Source organism: Sprattus sprattus (assembly GCF_963457725.1).
Source record: "Sprattus sprattus genome assembly, chromosome: 2".
In the NCBI taxonomy this organism is placed as follows: domain Eukaryota; kingdom Metazoa; phylum Chordata; class Actinopteri; order Clupeiformes; family Clupeidae; genus Sprattus; species Sprattus sprattus.
Window position 1 is genome coordinate 65,340,394 of NC_137921.1, and position 19,896 is coordinate 65,360,289.

At 40.7% G+C, this 19,896-nt stretch overlaps 1 protein-coding gene across 1 annotated transcript; it reads left to right on the top strand.

The window, feature by feature from the left end:
- Positions 1 to 1,625: 1,625 nt before the first annotated feature.
- On the top strand, positions 1,626 to 19,896 carry LOC308382845 (carotenoid-cleaving dioxygenase, mitochondrial-like; the record flags this gene model as incomplete). Its single annotated transcript, XM_080860367.1, has 12 exons — positions 1,626 to 1,698; positions 14,919 to 15,105; positions 15,208 to 15,419; positions 15,674 to 15,789; positions 15,874 to 15,976; positions 16,087 to 16,215; positions 17,126 to 17,286; positions 17,440 to 17,607; positions 18,295 to 18,432; positions 19,150 to 19,332; positions 19,502 to 19,612; positions 19,780 to 19,896. 12 exons carry the CDS (start codon positions 1,626 to 1,628, stop codon positions 19,894 to 19,896), a joined length of 1,698 nt encoding a protein of 565 aa, XP_080716493.1.

Sequence of the window (19,896 nt, forward strand, 5' to 3'; positions counted from 1 at the left end):
AGTTCCCATATCTCATCAGGCGAGAGTGCTTCAGGCAGGTATGCCTTCATCCAGGCTAGAGTGCTTTAGGCAGGTATGCCTTCATCCAGGCTGAATGGAGGGAAAAAAAATGTTTTTCATCAAGCAGATGTCAGTTAGCCACACCCGTTTATGTGCAGCTTGTTATTGCCTGGTTATTTTAGATAGAAGCGTATTTACATAACATAAATACACCTCTGCATAAGCTGCTTATTTGGAGGTGAGTGTAAACACCTTAGACAGGTATTAGTGTACAATTTAAATCTTCTTTTAAACTAAAGCTGGGAGTGTAGTGAGCAGTAGAGTATAGTGAAAAGGGAACAGCGCTGCAGTATTTTTTAGTGCATCAGAGGGTTTTTCTTGACCTATTACATTATGTCTTGCAGCAGGAGCATTTGAATACCACACCTGATGTGGGAATGATAGACGTAGCCTTTTGGTATTTTCCCCATAAACGGTCCCCTCGTGTTCTTTTCTGCTCTTCCTCCTGGGTCCTCATCTGTGTGCTGGAGGCACCTCTGGGTCGCTGCTGGAGTCTATACATAACACACACACACACACACACACACACACACGCACACACAGAGGCTTGCATTCTGAAGGTCCCACCTGACACTGTTGTCTCGTATTTGCAAGATTTGAGCAACCAACAAGGGCCAGAGAATGTCAAGTGATGAATAAAAAGCCCCAGGGATCGTTATTCACACAAGGACACGCAGGGAGTCTGACAGATTCTGGCCCCTGGCCCTCTACGCCAGCTAAGTGTAAACAACAGCTCCATGGCATTCGGAAGGCAAACTCCTTTTATTCCTTCGCAGAAACAGCAGTGCCTCTGCCTGCCTTGCTACTTCAGGGTGTTTTCAGATCGCAGGTTTACTGTGTCATATTATAACTGTATTAACAGGATTTTTTTAATGATGTAAAAAAAGAAGATATGAAAGATATGAGCATATGAAATTGATCATTTGGTAATAACCTATAATAGCATATGCACTCACAAATATAAAACATTTCCACTGACTTCTGTTGCATGACACTTTGGAAATCAGTAAATGCACACTTATTCGACACCACCACAAGCTGATCAGTTACCTCTGACAACCTTACGTTGCTCCCAATGGTGCATTATGGGTCTCAAGTGTCATCTCATCTGCCAAATATTCTCCTGGAACAGGTCAGCAGATATCGCCTTCCTTTAACTCCCCTTCATAAAAATTCAAGCAGCAAATGCAACAATGTTAGCTCGAGACACGCCCATTTCTTATATATACACACTTTTTACAGACATATAGAACAAATAACAATTAGGGATTCAGTACAAAAGCAGTTGGATAGCTTTCAGAAACCAACCAGCCATAGCTGTCCCTGTAATGAAGATTAAAGTTGAACCATTATTCAAGTATTACTGGAAATAAAGACATTAAGGATGGTATTTTAGCCATAGGTATTCAAGGCCTCAACACCTTGCATGATAACAGCGGAAGTCATTGTATCAAATGCTTACTTGAAACTACCAATAGAGACGAAGCATGTATTCACAGTCCTCTGCCTAACACGCCTTCTAGACTCTCCATGTTTCCATATTCAGTACCTTGTAAATCTCCATAATGGTGGTCATGATTGTGACCGTTATTGAATTTTGCTCTGGGTGCAGGGAGTCCATCGTGGTCCGTTGTCATGGTGAGGAGGAGACGGCTCCACCTGCTGCAGCAGTTTCACTTACTTTGATCAATTAAATGAGAAACATCCAATACATAATTGATCACCACGTGTATTTGTACACAGAAGGAATACACTATAACATGTTAATATAACCACAAACTGAAGAGTTGTCAGAGACTTATTTCCAATTCACTATTTAGAATCAGTTATTTACACAATCATTCCCAACATAATTTCCATAGTTCATGTTGTGGCACAGCCTAGTCGCTGAAGACTGTCTAAGAGTTTCCATTTTCAGGTGCGTTCTGGTTCTTTTCACTCGAATATCAAAGTCGCATGTAGATCAAAAGGCAATCCATAGTAGCATGGTCTTCCTTTGATATGTGCCCCTCCCTCTATCCCTTTCTCCCTCTCTCTCTCTCTCCCTCTATCCCTTTCTCCCTCTCTCTCTCCCTCCCTCTCTCCCTCTCTCCTACCAATCTGCTTCTTTTCACTATAGAAGACTTGAATTCGAAATCCAGTTCAGTTACTGCAGTTTGAATTGGAAAAGATATGTATTAGCTTACCTTGAGCAAAACATTGTAATGCCTCGTCTCCTGCTACTGGCAAGATGCAACTGTGAAGATCCAATAGCTTACATGGAAACATCCTAACTATATCACATACAGCATAAAGATACAAAGATAGAATCATATGTAATATTTGCTTGTGACCGCCATTCAGAAAACAAAACTGGTGACATGCTTTCCTCTTGTTGGCTATTGCGCTTTATGTAAAAGTTTTTCATGGGCCACTCAGTGGCAGCTGTGTGTGTGCAGTTGTGTGTGTGTGTGTGTGTGTGTGTGTGTGCACGCACGCACACATCTATGTGTGTTCATGCCTGCCAGAGCTCTTTTATGGGGTCAGTCTGGATTATGTGTTCCAATATAGCCTCTCCATCAAGTACACCGATAAAAGAACCGGGGAAGACACTTCTCGCCATTTGGATGTTAATTAATTTGCATGTTCACAGAGTAAATCACTTACTGGCGGCGCACACACTTCGAACTGCAGGATGGGAGAACTGTAGACCATGTTAATTAAGAGAGTCTCTCAAGGGAGCTACCTTCTGATTACATTAACCCCCTCCCTCCTCCCTGTGTTTCTGTCTTGACCTTGTGCTTTGCCTTAACATGCCACAAGAACATGTTGTTGTTCAAATCTGGTGGTTTACAAAGGGTGCTTGCCTGATACAGGAATACGGCACAGCAAAATATTGACTGGCCATGACCCACCGTTACCTGGGGCCTCTGTGTGAAGGAATTATTCAATTCTATATAGGAATTTATCGTTTATGGTTAACTATTAGTATTCTCATTTATTGTAGGCATTTCTTGTTTCTTTGTGTGTTTTCTTGGGAAGATGAGAAAGTCTGCTTTGCCTGGGAAACAGGGGCCTGGATAACTTACATGTCACAGACTGTTTCAAGTTATCTGAATTGTGAGGGGCTGGGTAACTTACATGTCAACAGACTGTTTAGGTTATTTTGAAATATGGTATGGAGAGGAACTAAGCAAGACTGTTTCTAACTTCAAAGGGAACAAAGGACCTGGGAGGGGTTTCATGTTAAACTTGAATATGTGAATATTAATTTCAATAAAGAGCAGACATTTTGTAGGAGAGGTTAGTGCCTTGCGTGAAGACAATCATGCAGGTCACTCCTCTGGGGCCCAGAGTAAATGTCTGTATTTAATAATATTCTCGGGTGTGTGAGTCTCAATTCTGAGGTAAAGAATACAGTCCTAGGTTAAGGGTTATTTCCCTGACACTCTGCTCATTAGTAAACATCTCAACTGCCTAGTGTGGTGGTACTGGCTCAAACAACAACAACAACAACAAAGCATAAATGTTGCCAGTGATTAAAACAGTAAAACTAGACCACTGGCAGTTTCCTTCTATTTTAAGTTGTTTAGTGTAAGTATGTCTACATGCTGTACATATTTGTTACGTTCATGTCCAGTGGCAAATGCTAGTTAAAATATAGTTCCCTATTCTTTAAATTGTAATTCAGACTTGGATGTATTATACAGACATATTTTCAATCAATAATGTTTATCACACTAACCTACAGTAAGAACTGTACTGCCATACAGTTTCTGTAATAAAATGTTCATTAAAACAGAGACTATGACGCTTTAGCCACAGGTCTGTTTGCAAAGTGCCTCGTTATGTCAGGTCTGCATAACAATAAGACATCCAGATGTGTGAGTATATAGATACAGCGGAAACACTGTGATGTACAGTGTCTTCTAAGGTTCTTCCATAAAAACATAAGAAATTAAAAACTAAGGCATTTTGAACAGGTAAGAGGCTGGATATTTTTCACACATTCAGCTCAAAAATACTTCTAGGTATTGGTAAGTGATAGCAGAGAATTCTGAGATTTCTAGCCACTAGCAACTGAGGCCCACTCCATTGTACATGAACTATGCCTGCAGGGAAAAGGAACAATATGGAGTTGTTGAGGATGTGAGATGTGTGTCCCAAGGTGTCCTGATGAAAGCTGTGCCACCTCACCAACTGCGGCTGCTGCCATGGAGTATGTGGACACTCCAGAGACCCGTCTCTGAGTGACTGCCCTGCCCACGCACAGCAATTACAACCTTGGTGTCAAGCTGAGGTCAACCAGTTTTTTTTTTTTTCTGACACAGTGGGTTTCAAAAGACATGAAACATGTTATTGTCCTTTATGCCTTTCACTCTTTCACTTTCCCACTGGTTTACGGCCCTTTGTCCTCCCAGATTTATATGAACAGAAGAATTAACAAACACGCTGAACTCAGCAATTTGGGACATGACAGGAGCTTTGAAGCAGATAGATTCATGCCTCATTTCAACAATGCAAATGCATTGATACAGAGACCACACTGGTCATTCATATAAATCTGAAGGTCAATTCATGTTATCTGCAAAAAATAACAATCTGATCATTTCATTGCATCACTCCTTTAATGTGAATGTGTCCTGAATTTTATATTTAATTTGAAAACTGAATGTACTTTTCTTGGACCGGTGTCATTTGTGGTTTATGTATGCTGATGAAATGTTGTAAATTCAACCTAAGGAGTCCAATGGTCAGCTTGTATTCCTCATCTGTTTTTATTAAGAACTGTTCAAAAATGACTTACTAAAAAACAGTGATGGTACAACATACTGACTGACTACAACCGTAGGATTTGGATGACATTATTTGCTGTGTGTATGTACAATTGATATTGCGGAAGCCTGAGCACTTATATGCAGTGTATATAATGAATATATATTCATTCAAAACTACATTTATTTCTATCTTTATTTGTATGCATTGCACATTGTTTCATAAAAATGAGGCTACATAATTTGGCTAAAACGTCAACATAGGCCGGGGGTAATGTGCTCTATTGCAAAAACCAGCTACATTTTATTTATGCCCTTCTTTCTGTATTTACAGTTATACTGTAGACTTGTACACATACCTGAGTGGGACTACAAGTTTCTCTTTTCATTCGACCTACCAGTACAGTACAGTACATAACCCAAAAAAATTACTCCCGATCTTAGTGGACATCGGTCAAGCATGGCTTTGTCTTAGTCGCTGTTTAACAGCAGTCTTTTCTACACATTTAGTCCACAGATGTCCCGCCTCAATTCTCTAATATAGTTAATGTTACAGTGTGTTCACCAATGACAAATATATTGTCTTTTCAATTGTTGATGCTGAAGAGAGGTGGGAGACACCGTTTTACGCACTAACATAAATCAATGCTCATCACTGTCCACAATAGACCCCGTGCTAATGCTACGCGTCGTAGAAGTTTGATCATTCCCTGCAACCTGCGTGGCTCTGGCAGATGATGCATCCTCTGTGGTATGAAAGTCCGATGAGATGAAAGCGGATCCCTCTGTGGATTCCATGTCATGTGTGTCTGTGGAGAAGAAATGTCCATGAGTGTACCTGACTGCATTTTGCGAAGAGGCACCGACCACGGGTCCTTGTGAACCTGTGGTAGGCGACGTTGAATCCTCCTGCTCGGGCGTATTCGACACAATAAATTCCGAGAGAGCGCGTTCCTCTGGGTAATTCATCCCGGATCCGTCTGTTATTCCCTCCTCAATCCCAGTTGTTGGAACTGAGTCAACATTCTGAAGTGAGACATTTTTGTACTGCGTATTATCTGTAACGTGCGTCTTGGAGTTTAGCTCGCTGGCGGCGCTTTCAGACGTCCGTTCAACTATTTCTGTACCAACTGATTCTGTTGTCGAGGGTGTCCTGTTTGTCGCTGAATGTCGTACATCAGTTCCACTATCACTATGCTTTTCTAGAAACGTGTCCTCTGATACGACTGTTGGGCCTGCATATCCAGTTTCCCTCTGGGGCAGTACCTCCGAAGGGGCACCTGCGCGCCCTTGTGATGTTGTCCACAAATAACCTTGCGATGGACTGTCGGTTATGCTCTTATTTTCTTGAGGACTACTGATGATATTCATGCCAGTGGTGAGAATATCAGTGGTGGCTGCGATGGTCACCGGTACATCTGCTCCTCCTAACAGCGGTGTTGAGCCAGATGTTGGCTTCCAGATCAGGCTGTAGTATATAGCCAGAATTATCGCAGCAATAGAAACAGACAAAACATACGCAAAGACAGTAGCCAGTCTCACCCACTTTTTATTTGTCTTCGCAGCCATTTTAGCCTTTTTGTCCCCAGTATATGTGGCGGGTTTCCCCCGCTCCATATTAGGCATGAAGTCTCTGTCCTTCATGTGGCTGCGATTTCTTATATTCCGTTCTGCGTCTCCCGTCTTGAACATATAATCTGATTAATCCCAGAAAAACGATGCAACGTGCAAATCACACTCCCTTTTAATCTTATAATAAACGATTGTATTCGTCATTCATCTCGCAAACCCGCCTCCCAGTGTACCAGTATCATAACAAAAACTAGGCTGGTTTAGCCTACTTAACGCTCGCATAACTGTTTCCCAAGGTCTCCATCATTGCCACCAAAACCCCATACAAAGACCGTGCAAGTAGGTTCCGCAGTCTGGCAAGGAGATGTGTTGTAAGACTTGCTCAATGAGGTCAGAGCGTACACATGGTCGTCCTCAACGATACTCAGCAAATGAGGCAGCGGTTTTGCTTTCAAACCCAATAAGAGAGGCGGGCATTCAAATACACAGCATCGTGGCGTCACTCACCGTCTTGCAAAGACTATTTCCGTTGCAGGTGCCGTCATGTTTCTGTTGTAGATGCACCGTCTGGCGGTGGCCTTGCCAATGAGTATGACGTCTGTAACGGAATTGACTTGTGGTTCGTTCTTAAAACAAACAAAATAAATATCTAGATCCACCCCTGTTGTAACTTGGTGTGGCGTTTATATGTGATTTAATGAATGTGAAAGGTGAAGGTGAAATAATAATAACATCCCGTTGGCCTGCACAGAAGATTCGTTTGATAATGTCGGGCAGAATAGGCTACTGAACATCTAAAAAGTGAAAATGTTCAAAGGTTAATTGATTCAGCATTTTGGATAGTTATTTAAGTAAATCTGGAGTCATCTATTTCATAAGTACACACTAATGTTTGAGATTGAAATAGAAACATTTGGCACAGTTGTTGTGGTCAACAAAATCATTAAATCAAGAATCATCACTATTTTTTACTGGATTTCGGTTCTATTGGATCTTTCTGAGTCTATTAGGTATAATCAGAGCCATAATGAGGTACAGTGGGGAAAATAAGTATTTGAACCCCTTGCGATTTCACAAGTTTGGCCACTTGCAAAGAAATGTGTGATCTATAATTGTAATGGTAGTTGTATATTAACAGTGAGAAACAGAATATCAACAAAAAAATCCAGAAAAATGCATTTTATAACATTTATGACTTTATTTTCATTTGATGCAAAAAATAAGTATTTGAACCCCCAAAACTGACTGACAAAAATGACTTAGTACTTGGTGGAATAACCCTTATTGGCAAGCACAGAAGTCAGACGTTTCTTGTAGTTGGTCACCAGGTTTACAAACATCTCAGGAGGGATTTTGGTCCACTCCTCTTTCCAGATCCTCTCCAAATCTTTAAGGTTGTGTTTTCAATGGAATGAGGGAATGAGGTTCAAGCCCAATATTCCACGTTACATGGCCCCATCCATAGTCCCCTTGATGTGGTGGAGTCGTCCTGTACCCTTGGCAGAGAAACAGCCCCAAAGCATAATGTTTCCACCTCCATGCTTGATGGTGGGTATGATGTACTCTTGGGGTCATATTCAGCATTCCCCCCCCTGTCAAACACGGCAAGTCGAGTTGATGCCAAAGAGCTTGATTTTGGTATCATCTGACCAAATTCTGACTCCCAATCCTCCCTAGAATCATTCAAGTGTGCAATGGTAAACTTCAGATGGCCCTGTACATGCGCTTCCTTGAGCAGGGGGACCTTGCGAGTGCTGCAGTACTTAAAAAAATTACGTCGTGGTGTGTTGCCAATGGTTTTCTTGGTGACTCTGGTCCCAGCTGCCTTGAGATCATTCACAAGCTCCCCCTGTGTAGTTCTGGGGTTATTCTGCACCTTTCGAATGATCACTGATTCCGCACGAGGTGATATCTTGCATGGAGCCCCAGACCTAGAGCGGGTGACAGTTGTTTGGTGTTGCTTCCATTTATGAATAATCGCACCAATAGTTATCTGCTTCTTACCAAGCTGCTTGCCGGTGGTTTTGTAGCCCATTCCAGCCTTGTGCAGGTCTACAATCTTATCTCTGACGTCCTTGGACAGCTCTTTGGTCTTGCCCATGGTGGTGAGGTTGAAGGTGTGAAGTATGAGTCTTTGGACAGGTTTCTTTTATACAGGTCACCAGTTGAGATCAGGTATACCTTGTTAGACCTAATGAGGACTAATCTGTGTGCTTTTTGGGCACATAACTGGCCATTGGGAGCCAGAATTCTTGCTGTTTGCTTGGGGGTTCAAATACTTATTTTTTGCATCAAATGCAAATAAAGTCATAAATCTTATAAGATGCAGTTTTCTGGATTTTTTTGTTGATATTCTGTTTCTCACTGTTAAAATACACCTACCATTACAATTCTAGATCACACATTTCTCTGCAAGTGGCCAAACTTGCGAAGTCGGCAGGGGTTCAAATACTTATTTTCCCCACTGTATATTGCAGGTTTCTAATAATGCTTGAAAATTTCTCTGGCAGAATTATTCCCTTTAAAAGGTCATGATTCTAACCCAAAGCACTTTGTCAGCAAACTACTTGTTAAGGTCCTCTTGCAGTCTGTTCAGTGTGTGCGTTCACATAAACTCCAGTGTAGTATATGTAGTACTGTCTCTAAAAAGTAATGACGTGCAGTTTACATTCCCCAGAGATTCACATGGTGATCAGAAGAAACTGAAAACGTGCAAAGATTTTGAGTATACCTCTATCTGCTGGACATTACTAGTAGTGCAATTTTGCTAAATGGCATTTCAGTAGTCTAAATATTAAGTGAAATCAGGCCAGTAATCATAGCTTTTCCTTAATAGGCTGCAGTACCAGCTAGATCAATAATTTACTTTTGCTTTCCTTATGTTTGTCATTCATTTTTAACAAATACAAAGCAACTTTCCATTTCATTCATATTTATTTTAAAATTATTTTGAATGCATTTCTTATCTCTGACTAAAGCCAAATACCAGCAAGCATTACATGGACTAGACGGTTAACCCTTTCAATGGTCGTTTTCTCTCCATTGACATGTGGTATACAAAATGGCAGAGCAATACAGCATTCATTTCTGATTGTGACCGTTTCAAATTGTATATCCAAAGTTGCTGCTAGTATTATGCTGAAGCACACTCCAATCAAAATGGTCAATATGTGTAGTCAGTTAGGTTAAGGAATTCTTAACCTCCCACTTATCCTTTTTTCCTATTTGTCATCTGTTGTTTTTGTGTGTGATGGTTAGGTTATTTAGTTGTTGTTTTTTTTCCTTTCTTTTATCTGGTGTTTGTATGTTGATTTCTTCTTTGTTATGTGTATTTTTCCCTTTCCTTTATCTGTTGTTTGTATGTTGATGTCTTCTTTGTTATATGCTTTTCCTTTTTTTTTAATCTGTTGTTTGGTACGTTGTTTTCTTGTGTGGACCCCAGGAAGAGTAGCTGGTGTCTTTGGCATCAGCTAATGGGGATCCGAATAAAATCAAATCAAATCAAATCCTTACTTGCACCTACAGTAGTTACATTCCTGCACCTTTTTTTCTATTTCTTATGAAAAATAGTTTTACTGTTACTCTAGGTCTCTATTGCTCGTAGCTTGACTGTTCTCCCCCTTGTATGTCGCTTTTGGACAAAATGTTTGCTAAATGACAATGTAAATGAATTGCTCTTGGTTGTGCTCAGCTGAATTAGGCCTTGGTCTTTGTAATGAATCAGACCAGAGGAAAGAAAACATGAAAGCCTAGAGAATTAGCGGGGATAGATGAAGGAGTAATATTAGATGAAAAGAATGAAAACGAGGATGAGGAGATGAAGGTGAAAGCAGACAGGAACAAGAAAGGGTGTACTGATTCATTCAATGCAGTGTGATTGAGTGTTGAAAACCACACACCCGTGTTTCATGTAATACTCTCAACACCTAAAGAGATATGAGGTAAACATGGTGCTAGGAGAAAGCCTTTCAAATGCAGCAGAAATGCAAATTGTGAATAAATAAAAGAGTGTAATTGTGAGCTCCATCCATTAGGACATAAAAACATTTATCTACATTTACCTTTTGAATTACCATTGTAGTGGTACAACTATGCCATCGTGGGGAGTTAGGGATTTTCCAGAGCAGGAAACAGTGTGTAACATGCTCAATGATGAGCAAAATAAATATTAGACGTTTGTGGTTATGCACTAAGGGGGCTCAGGCTCTGGGCTCTGTTAAGCGCCTAGAGGCAATTGTATTGTTATGGCGCTATACAAATAAAATTGAATTGGTTTGTTTCTTACCTGTAGTTGTCATGTGATAAGATGGAGGTTGCAAAGGAAGAAAAATGTAATTGAATTCTAGAAGACTTAAAACATTTTTCAAAGCACTATTTAGAGTAATTTTGTTGCCTCGTGTCAACAGTACAGTAAAGAGATGATAATGTATGAGAAAAAAGGATGAAAGGAAAAGAGGAGGGGAGGAAGAAAGGGAAAAAAGCAGAACAGGTGAGCCATGGGGACAACACTGACCATCACATATGGAGAAGAATGCTGGAGGGCAGATGGGATTGAAAAGATAAACATCTGTATCATAATTCCTGCTGAATTCAGTCCCCCAACTAGGTGATTAGATTATGAAAATACTTCAGCACGTCACAGCGTATAGATGAAGCTACAGATCAACCTACAGAAACCTACAGAGCACAAAGACATTCATAAAGTATTTACGTCCCTAGCCATGACCACTCATTCTCTTTAACATTCTATTTCAATTCAAATATATGCGATGCTTAAAAGCTTACCAAACCTACCTAACAATTTTATATGGGAAAAAAATAATTCATATTAGTTCATCTAGAGTTTGCTTCAAAGCCACAGCTGACATGCAGTGCCTTTTTCCTGTCCTGAAAAGTTGGAAAAGTTGCATAGAAATGAATTTATAACAAGCATGGTTATAGTGTTGAAGCATTCTGTATGTCGCAGGTAGTCTATTTACTTCACTAAAGCAGACCTGAATCTAATAACTGAACCTTCTTTCTTCATTTGAATGTTGCCCTTGCCTTTCCAATTCTGGCTCGGACGTCCTCCTCCGTAGACCTGAATCAGCTGGCATAGTAAAACAAGAAATTTGGTCACTCCCTTTTTCATTTCTTGACCGTTTCTTCTCTACATGATCTGGACAGCCTCATCGCATTCCATTTCGAGCTGATGGAACCCTTCTTGTGTATTTCTGTGCTTCCAATTAGATAAGCAGTTATGGTAGGCTTCTGTTTCTGTACAGGGCAATCTTTCTTGCCCGTACTCCATTAGCCACGTAAATGGTTTGTTTGCACCTCCACCATCAGCAGAATCTAACCTAAAGTCTGATAAATGGCATCTTCTAATAGTTAATTGGTGTAACCCTGCTAACAAATGAACGGCACTAAAAACATGACCTCCTTGGCAGAGGTAACAATGCATTTCTACCCATCTTTTAACATCTGATGACAGTGGAAGTCAATTATGATGAGGGAGGATGGGTGTGCAGGGAAAACAAACAGAAGTGGATGAACAGAGTACTAGGGATGACTCCCATTCAGGAAGGATACGCTGCACTGTGGTCTGGTGGTCAGTGAAGGATCTGTTCTTATGAGCGGTTTCAAGACAAGTCTAGATGCTGTGCTCTTGCCCAATAGGCCTATCTATTCCTGTGCAGAGAACGCACACAACCAGTCCACAATCCGAAACTGCTTCGTGTCGTCGGTCTCCCTCGTCTCTTCCTCTTCCTCTTCTTCTTCCTCTTCCTCTTCTTCTTCCTCTTCTTCTTCTTTTTCGTTTTTATTGGCGGTTGGCAAGCAACGAATGGTGTGCATATCACCATGCCATCTTTAAAGTGCATGTCCAGGTGTCTCACATCCTCAATCAACCACGTCATCCACCACATGACAAGCCATCACGTTATTGACGCCGCATTCATCACAATATCAAAACATATTTGGAGGAATAGAGAGTAAATATCTGGAACTGGGTCAAAAAAAAAAAAATCACCAAGAATAATCAGTGTTTCCAGATAGATAGGGAGTAGGCCTACTCAACGTGAAGACAAGGAGGGGTTGGGAGCGTACACAGCTGTCGGAGCTCTATAAAAGGCGTCCTTTGTCGATCAGAGAGACACAGAGTTGTTCGTCCAGGAAGTCACTGCACTTCCACAAGTCCACCAACCGGCTCGGCCTCCCAATAGACTCAAGAACCGAGAGAATGATGTCTGCTGAAGCAGAAATCACTCCAGGTAATTATTTCATTCTGATACTGTCTGGGCAATAACCAGGGGTAAGAATGAATGAGGGTGATAAGACTTTTTCAAAATGTTAAATCTCAAATTCAACACACACTACACAACATGTACTGTCATCGCATAAAGAGATGCATTCTTTGTTGTTTGCAAAAACAGTATTTGTACTTCAGTTTAAGATCCCATGACACTTTTATTTGCAGAGATATGTGACATTTAATAATTGGTCTTTGAGGGACGTTCAGTAAAGCGAATTTTCACGTTACCTCACTTATCACCTATGGCGGTCAATTCGTGACTTTCGCAACCTACGAAGGAAGCACGGTCCGCGTCTGTGGGTGACCGCTATTATGGGCACAAAACGACGTGGGTAATCGGCTGTGTTTTCTGTTTTTCAGAAGAGATGTCGAAATTTATATCATGTCAATTTCCATGACCAGTTTGCCAGCTCACTTGCTAGCTGACTGACTGAGGAAACGTTAGTCTGAGGAGTTCGTCTGGAGTTGGTTGATAGCCAGCTATTGACTCAGCCTCATCACTTACTAAACTGCTCAGATTTAGTAAAAAAAAAAAAAAAAAAGTAAAAATAATAATCTGAGATGTGTCACTTTGTTTCATTCTCACTTCTTCTTATTCTTCGTTCGTCTCTACTAGTATTTCAAATCCCTCCTTTGTTTTGAGCTGTAAGCTTATGGTAACAGCAGTAGCTAAACAATCAATAGCAAGGTCATCATTGAATATTGAAAACCTCATATTGAAATGGTATTCAGCAGATAATTCGACAGGCAACTAGTAATATGTTGTGATGTAAAGTTTTAAGCTTGTACAGCTTTTATGCTGTAGAAAAACGAATCACAATGAAATTAGGACCAAGGTATAGGACATCACTACTACATAAAATGTATAGTAGATGTGATATAGCTTGTCCGTATGTAGTACACACTGGGATATTGATCTGATATTGTGACATAAAACAATTGACATAAAAATGGATGAAACACTAATGACTTCCAATGTGATGGCTTGCAATAATAGGATCGTTTTTTTCCTTTTATGTGTCAGGATGTCTGTTGTTCCAGCTCATCTGAGGGTAGAGAAGTGAGTGAGGATGCTATGGCAGCAAAGAGAAGTGAGGACATGGGGGGGGGAGAGGAACAACGAGAGGCCTGATGAGCGTAAGTAAGCTTCAGTAGGACAGAGTAGGTTTCTCACTGACGGAATTGAAGATAAAAAGTTGTCAGCTTACAAGTGGTGGTGTTTGTATAGGTAGTCTGACATTAGAGTCTGTAGTCTGACATTTAGATCCATTACTACCCTGTGCCCTCTATCCCAAACCAAGATAATCTGCCACACACCCCTCTATTCCTGTTTATACATTGAATGCTAAACAGTATCCTTTCAGGAAGTCACAGAGACACCTAATCTTAATACCCCATCTGACAGGTTTCTTAGGCATATACTGTTTCCAAAGTAACATGCCGTCAAATTAATCATGGCCTCACCTACTGAAAGATTTTTACATGGTCAAAGAAGTTTAAGGACGTTCTCCTGGAGGACACACATGCAGTTTTTTCCGATCACTTTTAAACTTGTGTCAATACCATGTTCACTTTTTCCAAACTCTTCGCACAGTGGTCTTAACAGACGCACACCTCAGCATATCAGTTAACTTTTGGTGCAAAATGCCAAAACACTTCATACTCCACCCAAAAGTGAGACATGCTGCCGTAACTTTAGCAAATGTTCTCTCTCAGATTACAGTGACCTAAAAAAACATAAATAACTTGAAGCATTGCCAATTGCATAAAGTATAACATGTTGCATTGCATCTTGGAAATACATCAATCCAAGCCAACTATCCGACGGGGCCATCTTGTGGTTATTTGAGGAATCGCATTTTTTTAAAACTGGGTTAATGGCTGAATTTGTGAGAAAACGTTGGTGATTGCGTTCACGTCAACTCTACAGAGATCCTCTGGATTAAAATAATTATAATGTATTGTCCGGCGGTCATGTCATTATCCAAATATGAATCCCGACGGGACGAACAGGACCCTGACGCACACGAACCTTGGTGTCTTAATTAATTGCCTTCTCAGTTTTAAAAACCATGTGAAAGCAATAACAAAATCAACTTATTAAAATCTCAAACGCACATATTTAGAGGATCATTTAAACTAGAGTAAAATAGCATTTCATTTGTAGTTTTGTACACTTTTGTAAAGAAGCTTATCATCTTATTTTCTTTTCTTTTTATACATATATATTCTCTTCACAGCCCCAAATAAGCGCAAAAATCAGCATTTCACAGACGTGCATGGTTTGCCATGTATTGAAAATATTGTGCGCACAGCCGATGAGACACTAGAGCCTTTGCAGACCGTCATTCGTGGGACCATTCCGACCTGGATCAAAGGCAACCTTCTAAGGAATGGCCCAGGCAAGTTTGAATTCGGAAAAAATAAGTGAGTACAAATATTAATTTTCTTTTCTTTTTGCCATTTAACACATTACTAGAAGACTGTTCTAGTTGTGTTATGAATGTTTGTCCATTTTATTTATTTCAGCTTCAACCAATGGTTTGATGGAATGGCCCTGCTGCACCAGTATAACATTGAGAATGGGCAGGTGACCTACAAGAGCCGGTTCCTCCACAGTGACAGCTATAAAGCTAACAAAGAGCACGGCCGTATCGTTGTGTCAGAGTTTGGCACCGTTGCCATGCCAGATCCCTGCAAAAACATCTTCCAGCGCTTTCTGTCATACTTTGAAATGCCAGGTAAGTATCTATTTCCCACTATAATGTGCTGAGAGATGTGCTGTAGCGCACACACGACAGTGAAACAGCCACAGTCAGACTTAAAATACGTTTTAGTCTGACAAAACCACCATAACCATATATTAGTTTTTGAAACTAAAAGTGTACCAATTCCACACTGCAGGCTTTTGAATTCAGAGGTAAGCATATGAAAGAATCACCTGCACAAGTGAATAAATTATTTAATGCCATGGCCACTCTCTTTGTCTTCACAGAGGCCACCGACAATGCCAATGTGAGTTTCATCCAGTATAAGGGTGATTACTACGTCAGTACTGAAACAAACTTCATGCACAAAGTGGATCCAGATACACTAACGTCCACTGAGAAGGTGAGCCATTGTCTTACCCTTCACCAATCTAAACCGTGTGAAGGGTTCATTAAATTGAAAGTATAAATGTGCACTCTGTGACAGGTGGACTGGACTAAGTACATCGCTGTCAATGGAGCCACAGCTCACCCACACAGTGACCCTGATGGGACAACATACAACATGGGGAATTCCTACACCGCTAAAGGTTAGTGAAGTTGTCTGTTAGGTTGTCTGTTTTGGTGTTTGTAAGTCATTTGTGATTTTATGAATCTTTTTTTTTTTATTGGCGTTAATGTTTATCTTTGTCTTTACCAGGAGCATTTTACAACGTTATTTGTGTGCCTCCTGAGAAAACCGCACCATCAGACACCCTAGAGGGCGCCAAAGTCATCTGCTCTATCCCGTCTGTGGACAAGACCAAACCCTCGTACTACCACAGTTTTGGTGAGTCACTTTCAATGGCATCTGTGTTACATATAGAAGCTGTGTGCAAAAAATCATGAAGACAGTGTTTGTCATGATGGCTTATAACAAATTGGCCTCAACTTGGAAACCCAAATTATTAAATATAGTTTGAGACTGTAGAGTTGTAAATTGAATACACAAAACACACAATTTCCTCTCTTCTCTCCACGTTTTAAGGACGACACGAAATAACAAAGAAGTCATACATATCGAAGAAGTCATTCATCAAGTCCCTTGAAGCATTGATCCTTTGTGATAATTGGTAAAGGAGGGTCCAAAAGAAAAAGTTGGCCTTCAAACCATGTCCAGCCACCATATGCAACAAAAAATAAACAAAAGAGATTGTCGCACCCAAACAAAAAACTCTTCTCTAGTAAAAAAGGTGGGGAACAAAAAATCCAAGTAGGGTATATTCCAATGACTTACCCCAATAGGCAAGACAGAGCAGATGTATTCCATCATCTGGCCACAGGCTCTTTACAGATACCCTCCAGTTTCTCTGGCACACAAAATGGCTTCTCCACCTGCACTGGAAAGTCTACCACGCGTGACCCACACATGCCCACACTTCCTCTTTCCTCAGATGTGCTCTTTTTTATGACAACTTAAAAGTACTTCTTTCTGTATAATATCAGTAACAGTCCTGATCACCATGATACATACCTGATCACCATGATTATACACTATACACTACACTTATACACAGAAAATAAAGAATAGAATGTCACCAGTAGAAAACTGTAGATTTCCCTTTATATTCCCTAACTTCTACCTCAGCAGTTAAATGCAAACTCAGGTACCCACTGGGCTCTATCTGTGAGGGTGTCTAAGCCCTAATTCACGGTGCGGGGCCACAAGCTAATATGTAATTGTTTTCCTTTGGGTCTAGCGATGACTGAGAACTATGTAGTCTTCATTGAGCAACCCATTAAGTTGGACTTGCTGAAGATCGTCACTAGTAAACTGAGGGGGAAAGGCATCAATGATGGTGTGTACTGGGATCCTAAGCATGACACAATCTTCCATGTGATTAACAAGCACACGGGCAAGGTATGGACACATTCAATTATAATTAAACATTGTTTAAACTCATACATACATGCATGTATACATACTGTATATCCATCCATACAGTACATACATACAGAGACTGACTGGACTACCTTACCACTCATTTTAATCTTCCTCCCTGTTTTCTTCCAGCTGAGCCATATTGAGTACCACACCAAGCCGCTTTCTACCTTCCATCAGATCAATGCCTTTGAGGACAATGGGTTCCTGGTGATGGACATGTGTTGCGCTGATGACGGCAAAGCCATCCACAACTACATGGTCCAGAACCTGCGCAAGTCAGGAGAGGACCTCGATGAGGTAATGTATGCTTGCAGTGCACATTCTCCAGAGTGCAAAAGGAGCAGAATTTCGATGTTAGTAACATGTGCTGAACACTCTTTATGCCTTCAAATTAGGAGAGTAATTTAAATAATATGCTGAACAATATAATATTAACTATTATATCCACAAATGCCAGTTAAAACTTAACTGATTTTGAAACGCAAAATGCGACAATAAAGACCCCGTACCTTTGCCATCCTTAAGACTTGTTTGCAGGAAGAATGGGACAAAGTCAGACCTGAAACGCTTCCTCACTTGGTGTCTTCAGTCCCTAAACATCTTTTAAATATTGTGAAAAGGACTGCAACGTTACAAAGTGATAAATGCTTTACTGTCACAAAATATGATGCAAGACTCGAAATTTAATTCAATGTTTATTTTGAAAAAACAATACATGAGGTAAAACATCAAATAATGTGCTGTTGTATTGTTTTCAATGTAATACACGTCAAAACGAATGTACAAATCACTGTTTTCAGTTTAAATGTACCATACCGTCCCAACTTTTTCTGATTTTGGGTTGTAAGATTCTTGTGAGCATGGAGAAATTACAGGATCTTTTTTTATCTCCGATAATGAAATATGGCACCAAAACATTACACGTGTCTTTATTTTGTATGTATATATTGTCTTTCCACTAAAACAGATCTCTGATTTCTTTAGGTTTACAACACAATGTGCAGAGTATTCCCTAGAAGATTTGTGCTGCCTTTCAATGTGCATAGTAAGACACCTTGTGGAGAAAACTTGAACACCAGACCAGACAGCCAAGCAACAGCTATCAAGACTGCCAAAAATCAGGTAGGTCAATAAGCCTATGCCAGTCACACTTCAATTATTTTAAATGAAAATACTTTATTGTGAACGCTTTTGTAAAATGGCAAAAGTAGCATTCAGGATGGAAAGTCCCGCAGGAGGCGCTGTTGGTCCCTGGGGGGTAGGTTCTCCCCAGGCCTTCAGTGCTCAGGTGGGCTATCTCCCGAGTGTGTGTGTGTGTGTGTGTGTGTGTGTGTGTGTGCCTTCAGTGCTCAGGTGGGCTATCTCCCGGGACTTTCTGTGTGGAGTTTGCATGTTCTCCCCTTGTCCATAAGGGGTTTCCTCCACTAAGAACCCCCAACAGAAAAACATGCAGAAGAACAGACCACTCTCCTTTTTGTCCCTGACCAAGGCAGACGGATCACTTTACTTGGTCCCCGTGCGCCCAAAAGCTGCCCACTGCACCTGGGGTCCTGGAGGAAGGACAGTCCAGGATGGAATAAATTATAATATTATTATTATATTATATTATAATAAATTCACCATCGACCTTGGCCGGTGTGTGTGTGTGTGTGTGTGTGTGTGCGTGCGTGTGTGTGCGTGTGTGTGTGTGTGTGTCTGTGTGTGTGTCGCCACTGAAAATATGCACGTGTGTGTTGCTGTGTGGTTTGTGCGACAATAAAAACTGACTGACGTCAGCCTTGTTTGTTCTAAGTCCTGGAGCTTAGAAGAGTGGTTAAATGTCTCATTTCTATTCTGAAGGTTGACTGCACACATGAAGATCTCCATGGGGATGATCTCCATGAATATGGTGGGCTAGAATTCCCACAAATCAACTATGCAAAGTGCAACACTCATCCTTACCGTTATTACTATGGCTGTGGCTTCCGGCACCTGGTGGGAGACTCCCTCATCAAAATGGACCTGGAAGGGGAAAAAATGAAAGTAAGTACCAAATGAATATGTGTATTAATCTATAAATAAAACTATTTCATAAATGTGATGTTTGCTGTATTCCATGTGGATGTATTCAGATACAGAGCGTTAGTGTTAGTTGTTAGAGGTGCATTCATATAAATGTTACTAAAATATCCATTATTGTTCATTTTTTTAGGTGTGGCAAAAGCCTGGCGTTTACCCCTCTGAACCAGTGTTTGTGCCAACACCTGATGCAACAGAGGAAGATGATGGTGTCATTTTGTCAGTGGTCGTCACTCCAAATAAGGTAAGGTGCACAGTGTGTATTTCCCTATTGAGAATCACAGATCGTGGTGTTGGTTCGGCAAATTATGCAATGCAAACTCTTAATTTGGCTTTCTTTCAACAGATTCGATTATATTTAGTAAATAAATACAATAATCTAACCACAACCTTGAATCTGTCTCTCCCCAGGACAAGGGCACATTCATGCTGGCCTTGGATGCCAGGTCATTTGAGGAGTTGGGCAGAGCAGAGGTGCCAGTGAACATCCCTTATGGTTTCCACGGTACTTTCAACGCTACTGCTTAA